The sequence below is a fragment of the Diadema setosum genome, chromosome 1 (assembly GCF_964275005.1).
Source record: "Diadema setosum chromosome 1, eeDiaSeto1, whole genome shotgun sequence".
NCBI lineage: Eukaryota > Metazoa > Echinodermata > Echinoidea > Diadematoida > Diadematidae > Diadema > Diadema setosum.
The window spans coordinates 21,870,627-21,882,743 of record NC_092685.1 but is presented as its reverse complement, the minus strand read 5'-3'; the positions used below and the strand labels follow the sequence as shown (position 1 = coordinate 21,882,743).

Sequence of the window (12,117 nt, the reverse complement as noted above, 5' to 3'; positions counted from 1 at the left end):
ATTTTATGTACAAATTATTTGGCAAGTTGTGAAGCAATGACCCTCATCAACTCATCATTATGAGCATATTCATGTTGACTGTTCCAGAAAGTTTGTGAAAGTTAACAATTTTTGAATTTGTATTGATTTTTAACAGTTTCGCCGTCGTGATTGTAAAATTTTACTCTTTCTTTTCAAATTAACTTATAACTGGTCTGGAATTGTCCTTCAAGGTGCTAGGAATCTGAGGTGTTAGTCTCAAGTATGGTACAGGTGCCGTGCAAGTCATTCAGTTAGCTGTGTAAGCTCTTCACAGCAGATGTATGGTCTGCATTAAGCTATCAGCACCTGTAGTGGCAGGTCTTTTGAGTCAGAAGCCTTCTTAAATTTGTCCTTATGGCAAGAAAGAGAGAACATGGAAGCATCTAATGTCAATCTGGGTACAACAAAAATATACAACAAAGTTGATTAAAGCAAATTTTGAATGGAAGCTGCTGCAAGTGTACTGTAGGTAGTCCTTCATTCTGATTAGATCAATTTGCACAGTTGGCCTTCTGATTCCGTCATCTCGATACAGGCCGTCCTGTGTAACTCCGCTGGTATTCTGTCACCCATATGTTCCCATCCTCGCGAGGAGGCACGTTGAAGGCTGCCCTCAAACGGCGCATCTTTAGGCTCTCCCGCTTGCGCTCCTCTTCACGGAACCTGATGGCGTACTCGTTTCTCCTCATGGCGCGCAGTGCTGCTGGGAACACTTGAGTGTGCTGTTTGAAACCACAAATATATAAAGAGTGAATATACCACATGAAGTAACAAATAAATACCAACTTTTTCCATGTAGTTGTTCAGTTCATATTAAATAAAAATGTATATGTATATATATATATATTTATTACAGCCAGCACCAATTAACAGACTGACATACACTGTATCAAGCTCTTCCCTCATGACCACATTTTTTTTTTTTTACACCATAAAATTACACACTATAATATGTCCCTGACTGATACTTCACTGGGTAATTACTCTGCATGAGACAAAACTTCTTCACATACAGGTGACTGGTCCTCCAAGTAATGTTCTCTCCAAAGAACTTTTTCCCCCCTTACTAGAGGGGAAGGCATGATTACACAACATTCAGCAAGACTCAGTGGCCTGTATTCACGAAGGTGGTTGAAATGTAGTCCATGGTTTGTATGCACATTTCTTCTGCATAAATGTGCGGGACAGATCACTTAGACCCCGTTTACAGTGCGGGGCCGGGCTCGGCCGCGGCTCGGCCACGGCTGAGTCCGGCCTCAATTGCGCGGCCGAGCCTTGCAATTTTGTCCGTTTACACTGCTGGGCTCGACCGCGCTTTTGATTCAAACCTTTCAATATTTTGTCGTAGTGGAGCTCTGCTTGTAAACAAACGCAATTTGGTATTGTCTGGTTTTCAAACCCTTTGCCAAATGAATTCCGTGGCGACGAAGTCGCCGTTCGGGCAAAGGCCTTTGCCGAAGGAAAAAATCCTTTGCAGGACAAAACCACCTTAAACTATACTAGTTTTCGACGTTGAGGGGGTTAATATCCTGAATAGCGAAAGATACAGGCAGAGGGTTTGGAAGCCAGACTAGAATTGGCCGCGCATTTGGCCCAGTTTGCGTTTACACCAAGAAGAGGCAGGGCTCGGCCGCGGCCAACGAGACCACCTCCAGAGCGAGGCCAAATGCGAGGCCAATTTTGGCCTCGCATTTGGCCTTTTGCGCGTTTACACTGAAGCGGGGCTGGGCTCGGCCGCGGCTCGGCCGCGGCCGAGCCTCGCACTGTAAACAGGGTCATAGATGCCAACAGACATTCAATGATATCTTTGTGTTGATACACGTGTTTGTAATATATACCTTTTTCACACTTTTTTTTTTCTTTTTTTGGGGGGTCTATGGACTAAATTTTGACTGATGATTTTGTTTTAAACCACCTTCATGAATATGGCCTAATGGGGCTCAAACCTGAACCATTTGACTGCAAGCTAGACACGCTACTGACCGAACCACCTCACTGCTCTGGCTTATGTCAAGATGACACAGTGGTAAACAGAAGTCACATCGTGCAAATAAAGTCTGATATAAATCAAGGAAAGTAAGAACACATTCTCCTCAATGAAGTCTCATCATCTACCGTAAAAGTGGATATTTTCGCGCGATTAATTTTTTTTTTTGCGCTCAGTAGGGTAAGAAGAGTTTCGCATGTTTTTGATTCCGCAGAATCAGGACATCAAATACTGGAACACATGACAAGCAAAAATGTTCGCATGCTTTTATTTTTGCTAGGTTCTGGTTGCGCGAAATGCGCAAAAATGTCAACACCGCAAAAATTTCCACTTTTACAGTAATTAACAAGCAGACAAATGAATCATGAACTGACTGACAACTCACATCTCCATGTGCTGATGCTCTGATGTTGAATGTCTTCTTGCCACCAACATCTCGCTTGGAATCTGCCCAACCATAAGCCAGCATTGGCGGCCTCCCAATCTCTGCCTTTTGACCTCTCTCTGGTGCTGATATAGGCCTGGGTTTTTGCCTGGTTGCTACTTCAGGATGGCCGACTATGATTCTACCTACAAATACAATGAAGGACAGTGGGAATTGGTTACAACTGCACAACTGTTATCAACTTCTTAGTTTGGTTGGCATAGATCATGCATTGGAACACTTAACTTAAAACTTTAATCATGATTACAATGACGGATGGCAGATGTCACATATATGATGATATTATACAGAAACTACAGGCAAATTGAGATAAATATAAAGAACCTGAGGATTGTGTGTCATTGGACATTTACAGCAGCTCTGTTTTGCAGTGAAGTTTTTGCTGCTCAAATAGCACTACTACTATATAATACTCAGACATTCATACTGTACAGAAGAACCAGCATTTTCTTGAAATTGTTTTCAGATTTGAATGAAGGAATTAATGTCTCCGTAAGACAGTGTGTAAGAACATCTTCTGTGGTTTTTTTCCCCCTGACATACATCTTGAATTAAGTCACATCATTGTCATATATGTAACAAACATGTAACTTGGGGATGCTAAAAGATGAAATTCTGCATTGTGCTTTATCGCTTTATCCTTTCTATATCTACAATGTCAGTCATTACATATATTACAAATCTTCAACTCAACAATTCCATCAATCATCAACAGGCAGGAGATTCTTTACCTTCCCCTCCCTGGTCACTCCCTTTCCCATTCTTGGCTGTCTCCAAGTCTGGCATCTGCACTGCGCGATCGGAGAGACCCCTGGCCGCAATCGCCCTCCCTCCGACATCCTCTCTGTCGTTATCGACGGTCCTTGTCCTCTCTTTCTTTGCAGCAGCATGGCGAGACCTGGCGATGCCCGCCTGCCTGCCTTCTTCGCTTTCCGTGTCCCAATCCCACTCCACAAAGTTGTGGTGGTGCTCCAACTGCCGACGGTAGGCCCTGTATAAGACATTTTCCCTGTAGCGTTCCAGATGGTCCTCCCATAACGGCTCTTTGAAGCGGCGCCGATATTCGCTCCTACGAAATCCCATCACAAGAGTGGTTGGGCCTGCACAATTAACATCATAATCACATGAACAGACACACAAGAACTCCAACGACCAAAAAATAAAAATAAAAAAATAAAAAATAAAAAAATAAACCCCAAAACAAAAACAAAATAAGCCTAACTAGGGAGCTTTAGATTTTCGCAATGCGGACATTAAGAGGGAAAAAAAACAACAACAAAAAACCTATTCTGCAGAAGCGCAAAACTGCTTATCAAAATTGATCTTGCATCGTCTGAATTTTCCTGGTCATTCTGGGCTATTTTTGCATCTACTCAATTCACTACACAGAGAACTACTTAATGCAATGATCATATCGGGACACCATTTTACTTTGTAGAGGTTTTGTCTCCATGTTATCTAAAGCTACTTTGAAACATGACACAGGGAGAGAGGAGAACAGCCAACATGAATCACTGTCTAAATGTCTGCATTGCAAATCTAAAGCTTCCTATCATGACAAAGAGTACACACTAGAAATGCAGTGCAACTCCAAGCTTACCTCAGCCTGAGCACCCTTCTTTCTCTCTCTCAAGTGTAAGAAAAAAAATGTAGTTAATCACATTTTTGTGGAAGACAGCAGTACCCAGAATATTTAAGACTGACAATCAAGTAGGGTTTCTATTTGTCGAGTGGGAAATAAACTTCATACACAAAATTAAGACAGTAGGCCTTATAGGCCTACCGGGCTTTAGTGCATGTATTGTTGGTGAAGTTGACTAAGTATGGGTTTTTAGCTAGCCCGACCAGACGCTGTCAGACAGACGGAGCCTCGCCATCAAAGTGGGGGAAAAAAAAAAATGATGTCAAGTATCAAAACTCAAAAGCGACCGTAAAGCGATCGCTGAGCTCTCTTTGTGTTGTGGGCCGTGCCGGTACAGCCCTGTCGCTATTTATACAGCGACTGGGCTGTGTATACTGTATACGCTGAATATTTCGCGAGGTTTTTATTTTCGCGAATTTTGCGAGTCGGGTGCTATTCACGAAATTAAAAACACACGAAAATATTGACTCTAATCCCGATGTGGATGTGACATACGTGTGTACATTTCTCCGATCAGTGCAGGACTCCACGATCGCGAATTTAATCACTAGCGAAATCATTGGGAATTCCCGATTCGCGAAAATTTAGACTCGCGAAATATATGGCGAATACAGTAGTTAGTTTGTACCATTTCTTGGATTTGTTAGGATAGGCAATTAAGATGTGTTTACAGATGACTTTAGATACAAGTGTTGTACATGTACACTGTATACTCTTACTGTCACCAAAGTGGGGGGGGGGGGTGCATATTAAGGAGGGGAAGTCTTTTCCTAAACCCATGGAATATACTTCAGTAAGTTCAAACCCAGTTGGTAACAAAGGAAACATGTGCGATACGGACGGACCTACAATTACATGACACCATTTGCAGAGACTCCAACTCTCCCGTTTTCGACGGGAGATCTCCCGCCGAAAACCCATTTTTGCAAAATCTCCCGTTCTCCCGCTTGAGATTTGATTTCTCCCGCCCTGGCTCTGTGTCTCCCGTTGGAAAGGATTTCTTACTTATTGCTATTGTATGTTGAAAAAATAAGCCTTAGATAGCACCAGAGAGCATCTAGAACCCTAGGAACTTCGCGCTTCGCACGCATCAACTTAGAGTCTCCCGTTTGCTAGGGGTTTCGGGCGGGAGAATCTCCAGATCAGAAGGTGCTTGGGGTTGGAGTCTCTGCATTTGAAGTGGGGGGGGGGGGGGGTAGAGATGCAAAATGTACATCTATTTCCCCATGTATACTGCGAGCAGGTTTCAGAGTCTCCTCAATGAGTTTCGAAAGCCCGCTCTGAAAAAGCAGCCTCTCGTCTGTTTATTCTGCTCACCAAAAGCAGACCCAAGCAGGCCCTCCCCCGCAGGCCCAACTGGCTCCTTCCCTCTGCTGATACATGTCGCGGGCTTTTGCACGAAAGTGTGCAAGTTGCGTGGCTTTCTTCAGTGGGGATTGGTCATGATGGCTGGGTTGTTTATGTTTTGTTTCGACAATGACCTTCAGTGAAGCGATAACTTCCAGGTCGGCTAAAAAGCGGCTTCTCGAACCCCCTAACTGCGACCAGCCTCAAACGCTATGCTCCCACAGTATAACTGTGTACGAGGAGTGCCCCGGGTTACGAAACCCCTAGCGTTTTTACTGCAGCAGAGGCTGCTATAGCAGGCTCTGAAACTACCCCCTGGTGGTTTCAGAACCTGACCTGATCTGGGGGCATTTCATGAAGCAGTTTGGTGGTCAGATATTTTTCTGACAAACAGTATACAAGCTGCTGAAATCCTTGCATCTGATTGGCTAAGAGCAAATTTGTCCGACAACTTTGTCGGACAAAGTGCTTCATGAAATGCCCCCCCCCCCCCCCCCCCATCTGATCTGATCTCCTTTTGTCTTTTTTTTTTATAGTTTCTATACCAGTTGGTACTGAGCTGAGCTGAAAGGCTGCTCGAGGTAGACAGAAAGATCCGTCTGTCCGGAGGAGTCTTTTATTTTTTTTTTTCTCCTCCGTATATAAGGAGGGGATCCGTGAAGCCAGACGCAGTCTCCGCGGAACATTTCCCCGACGACCAGATACAGACCGATCTTTCGGTCAAGCTCGAGGCTACTATAGGAGGCTTCAGAACCCCATTTTTGCTTGGTATAAACGGGGTATTTGACTACTAAATTTGATTTAATTTACTTTTATGTATCGGGAGATGCAAATCCAGAGTGATAATCATATCCACACAGCTCAGACAGGCACAGCACGCGACAGTGATCAATGCAAAGGTGGATAGGCTTCCTCAACAGTACTGCCCTCTGTTGAGCAGTTCAAGAGAGCCATCATGCCATAGAAGCCAATTAAGCATGGCAGAGATTTTAAAAACTTGCACAAGCACAAAGCACAAATGGCATCCACTGTCTGAAGCACCACACCACAAACCCTCATCCAGTTGCTGAACAGGCTTTGATGAGAATTACGCCCCATAGAAGTAGAAGTAGAAGTAGAAGATACCGCACATACCGGTCATAAAGTACTAGTATCGCATTCGGAACGCGTTCAACAACGCACGTCACGCAGCTACAGCAGTCAGTCGCAGGTATTTGCTGTAAGCGACGCACCAGTCACACACCATAAAATATTATCCCTACGGCTACGTGTATTTCATTAGACATTACTTACTATTTCTACGGTAGTTTACAAGTTATGCCACAAACACAACCTTCTGCTGCAACCATTACTCACCACAATAACAAGAACAAAAGTTCAACTCGTAAACGCTGTGTGAACTATAGAATATAACCGTGTTGGATCGATGGGATGACCGTCTCTGTCACAACTGCAGGCTAGGCTAGGCCATAGGGTGCACGGTAACTGCACGCACGGTAGAGTGTTGTGTTGTTGCGTGTTGTGTTCGTGTTTTGAACAAAACTTGTTTATATCACGTGACACGGTTAGACGTTTATTAAGCTGGTCTTATGTTTTGCAATGCTTGGAAGAAACATCGGTAAGAAAATTAAACCTGAACATCAACGATTTTCCTATATATTTCAAACCATTAAACAATTTGAAAAACAGTATTAATTTTGCAAATTCGAAACAGATGTTGATATAATGTTATACTCCTGACAAATTACAAGAAACGACTGGGCAAAGTTTATACATAAACACAGATCACTTATCTCATGAATATTATTACTGAACGTGCTCCACATTCACAGGTTTTATACTCACTGCCTTGTCTACACTGCGCACATTTATATCACTGTATATATGTTTAGTAGGTATAGACTATTTTATATACATCATTGCAATATATCACAAACATGTATTCTTTGATATTGTAATGACCATATCTTGTATTTATGTGTTGTACTCTCATACCCCGGAATGGGGTCGGAAGAGTCAATAGAATCTAAATCTAATCAAAATATAGTACAGTATATTCGCTAGAAAAACGGCATGACATATGAATACTTGTAATCTCCTTTACACCTTCGTCCCAGTATAGCTTCATGTAAGAGCTGTTTCAAGGGATTGCTGCATCAGGGCTTCAAGGTCACTGATTTACTCCGCCAGTACGACATAGATCTGGCGAGTAGGAAGGGCTAGTGGCGGATCCAGGAGGGAGCGCAACGGGCGCGTGCCCTCCTCTACTTTATGTTAAAACAAAAGAAATATAAAGAAAAAATGGAGGGGGGACTCTTGCAACCCTTTAATTCTGTAACGGCGCTCCCCCCCCCCCCCCCCTTGAAGGAATTCCTGGATCCGCCCCTGTACTGTCATATTGCCTATTAATACATGTATTATTATTACTTATAGACCGATTCTATGAGGCGATTTGTGTATTATCGGCATGGGCAGCGCCATTACTGCGGTGTTCACGCCTACCCCCCCCCCCCACCCCCTGATGCACGCGCACGGAATGAAAAACTGATGCATGGTTGTTTTAGCCAATAGGCGTCTCGTAATGAGTGCGCAAACGCTTTGTATCTTGACAGTAACTTCACAAAAAGGCCAAATACTTTCAAAATGGAAAACTTATTTAACACAACCACCTTAGGCACACTTTTAAATCTGGCTAAATATTGCAATACCATTATGCTTCGTTTTTAATCTTGTAATTAATCAAATTCGTTAGACTAACCATCAAGTTGTTTTTTGTTTTTTTTTTACTTTGTCATGTGTATAATGTACAAAATTTTACAATTACTGTTATTTTTTGTTTTTTGTTGCTGCTGGTGCCCTGTTACGCATAACTGTTTTACTGTTAAAGTTCACCTTTAGATGTATCAATATGCCAAATTGTTTCACATTATTTCTTATCTAAGGTTATACAAATTGATCTTTAATATACATATTTTTTCCTCTGTATGTAAATATGTTTTATACTTCAGTGTAAATATGTTTCATCATACTGTGTAAATAAGTTTCATACTGGATTAAGTGTAAATATGTGTAATAGTGTAAAAGTGTTTTAAAAAATCTGCATCAAAGTGTAAATATGTTTCATGTTGATATGTTGAAATTGCGTTCTCCAATACCCTAATGAGGTGACATGAGAATAAATTACTGTCATTACTGTAACAAGTGCTCGTACTCCTGATACAAGTGCGCGATAAACATGTCTTCCCGGGGGTGGGGGGGGGGGGGGGGGTAGGCGGGGAGCGGCTGCGCCCTGTAACCGCAACTTGTCTGCTGCCCTCAACGAACCCGAATCAGTCTATAGGAATGATGCGCGTGTCACAAGCAGTTTCCGTCTCAGACTCACAGTATTCCCTATATCTCCACGTTACTGCTTTTCTTTCATGTTGGAATGATGAGCTACATCCTTGGAACTCTGTTTGCATCAGTATCTCTGCAGAAACCCCAACAACACTTTGATGCAACTAAAGTGTTATATTGCAAACGTATCTCTCTTTTTTACGTTACACATTGACAAAGAATCCTATCACAGATTGAAGTTATGGGTTTTGTATTAAACAAAGAGAAGTGGATGATGTGGAATGTATGGATTTACACAAGCGATAAACGACGAGCGAAGACTAGTCAATCAAATATACACTTGTAGGCCCTACATGTAATTTGATGGTCCTGTTAATGGAAAATTGCTGTTTCGCTTTAAAGGAAACCCAAACCCACGAGAAATGTGGATTGAGTGAAAGCAGCAACATTAGTAGAACACATCAGTGAAAGTTTGGGGAAAATCGGACAATCGATGCAAAAGTTATCAATTTTTAAAGTTTTGGTGTTCAAACCACTGGATGAGGAGACTAGTAGAGGCTATGATGTCATATGTGTGGACAACAATATAGAGAAAATATAAAGGGAATTCCACAAAATTCACTTTTCTAGCATAACGAAAGAACACTTGACTAACCGCTTTCAGAAAGCGGGGTAATAATTGCTATACCCTTAAAGGTCCTGTTTACCTTTGGGAGCAGTGATTTCTATTTTTTTTTTTTATTAAAGATATCACATTGATGCAAATGGAATTTTGAAAATTTTAAATTATGAATTTTGAAATTATGAAATTTCCATAATGCCCTATAGTAACCAATGACCATATTCACCCATTTTGCCCTACCCGTCGTTCCCATGATTTTCATTTAAGTAATCCAAAGCTTTTACTTGCTTAAAAGTCGATTAGACATCACGGTGCGGATACATGGAACACTCTTCCTGAGGAGTTGAAACAGTGTGCCTCCTTGTTTTCATTCAAAGCAAACTTAAAGAAGCGTATTTTACTGCAGTATACTTCAAATACGAGTTAAGCACGAATAATTTATATGACTCATGTTGGTCTCCCGATAGCAACATCGTATGTCGTTCCCTCTTCCAGCAAACCAATTTTATTATTCTAAATTCCAGCCTATCTGCCCCTGTGCACTTTCAAGCACCTGCACGCACATTCACCACCATCACACATCAGAGTTTATTTTCCCCTGCTATCTTCGCAGCAGAATTTGTATTGTTACGAATTTAATACGTCCCTATACCTTTTCCTCGGGCCGGCCATCTTTTCAAGCAATGCTTACAATGGCGGCCCTCTGCATTATCGCTTCTTAAATGTAATATTGTTATTGTAATCCCTGCTGCATAGACATGCATACTGTAATATTATATCATTAATTTCCTTTTATATCGTTGTTTATGCAAGTCAAACGACTCTGTTTCAAACATACTTTGTATGTTTCCCATGTTCATGATTATGTAATTTATGTATATATTGATTTGCAGAAAATAAAGTATCTATCAAACAAATGTGTGGGTCTGTTTTTTCACAAAACATCCTACCATATAAAATTTTCGCATTAAAGCCTAAAATATAAGGAGATATCAGTATTTTTCGTTAAAAAACATAACTGTAGAGGGTTTAGTCTGGAAACATTTTTATTATAACTATTGTTCACATTTTGTGTATCTAACAATAATTAACATCTATTGTACAGATTCAAATTTTTACCTTGGTTGTTTCTATCCATAACTCACACTTAAGAACTATTCTAAAGCATTAAATCTGTTTTTTGTTTCATCTGCAAATGGTAAATTATGCCCCCTTAGCATATGTCAGTATCAAGTTGATGGAATGTGTAATTTTCATGAAAAAGGATTTTTTGTGGAATTCCCCTTATATTTTCATTATATTGTTGTCCACACATAGTCATAACCTCTAGTAATCTCCTCATCCAGCGGTTTCAACGTCAAAACCTTAAAAATTCATAACTTTTGCATCAATTGTCCGATTTTCCTAAAACGTTCACTGATTTGTTCTATTAACCCATTCCATACTAAATTCTAAAATCCCCATAGACTTCATACACAGGCCACCAGGTTCCCGTATTGAACGGGTTAATGTTGCTGCTTTCACTCAATCCACATTTCTGTTTGGGTTTGGGTTTGCTCTCAAGTGATTCTTGTCAGGGGCGGTAGGGTAAGACCCATTGGCCAGGAATTCAGTAAAGGGGGGGGGGGGGGGGGGGGAGAGAGAGAGAGAGAGAGACGCAGGCCAGTTTATATTTCTGTTGCCACTTCCATAACAGGAATTTTCTCATACCACTTCCGGGTTTCATCAGCTAAAAAAAAAAAGTGGTAATCGTGTGATAAAACACACACACACACACACACACACACAAACACAAATTTAAAGCGGTGCCGCCCAGTGTTCACTTTTTTCTTTTTAGTACAATACTTCTTTTATAAAAACAAACAAACAAACAAACAAGCACCCCAATGCTTGCTAAAGGTGAAAAATGCTTGTGTGAAATACAATATGTTACCATGATTCAAACATATTCAGTTATCATTGTCCCAATAAGTTACTCTTCATTAAGTAATCATTTCTCAATAGCAATTGCCCAGTGTCAATGAAATATGTAGGCATAATCCTTTGACACGTGCTATAACTTTAGTCAGTTTGGTATGGGAATATGCATGGTGAGAAGAAAATCATACAGAATATCAGAATAGCAATATAATGGAACATTTCACATTAGTTGAACACAGTGTAAGCTAACTTAAAAATATAGGCCTACTAATTATTGTGACTAAAAAACTGTGGTCAAACTGGTGCTGTCACATTTAGCACGTAGCACTTCCGCTTTCTGCACAACAATATAGAGAAAATATAAAGGGAATTCCACAAAATTCACTTTTCTAGCATAACGAAAGAACACTTGACTAACCGCTTTCAGAAAGCGGGGTAATAATTGCTATACCCTTAAAGGTCCCGTTTACCTTTGGGAGCAGTGATTTCTATTTTTTTTTTTATTAAAGATATCACATTGATGCAAATGGAATTTTGAAAATTTTAAATTATGAATTTTGAAATTATGAAATTTCCATAATGCCCTAGTAACCAATGACCATATTCACCCATTTTGCCCTACCCGTCGTTCCCATGATTTTCATTTAAGTAATCCAAAGCTTTTACTTGCTTAAAAATCGATTAGACATCACGGTGCGGATACATGGAACACTCTTCCTGAGGAGTTGAAACAGTGTGCCTCCTTGTTTTCATTCAAAGCAAACTTAAAGAAGCGTATTTTACTGCAGTATACTTCA

At 40.8% G+C, this 12,117-nt stretch overlaps 1 protein-coding gene across 1 annotated transcript; it reads right to left on the bottom strand.

The window, feature by feature from the left end:
* On the bottom strand, window positions 1–6,867 carry LOC140228281 (centriole, cilia and spindle-associated protein-like). Its single transcript, XM_072308509.1, has 4 exons — window positions 6,799–6,867; window positions 3,185–3,553; window positions 2,394–2,578; window positions 1–743 (listed from the first exon to the last, which is right to left on the bottom strand). The coding sequence occupies exons 2-4, from the start codon at window positions 3,534–3,536 to the stop codon at window positions 543–545; spliced, it is 738 nt and encodes a 245-aa protein (XP_072164610.1). The 5' UTR covers window positions 3,537–3,553; window positions 6,799–6,867; the 3' UTR covers window positions 1–542.
* Between the last annotated feature and the right edge of the window lie 5,250 nt (window positions 6,868–12,117).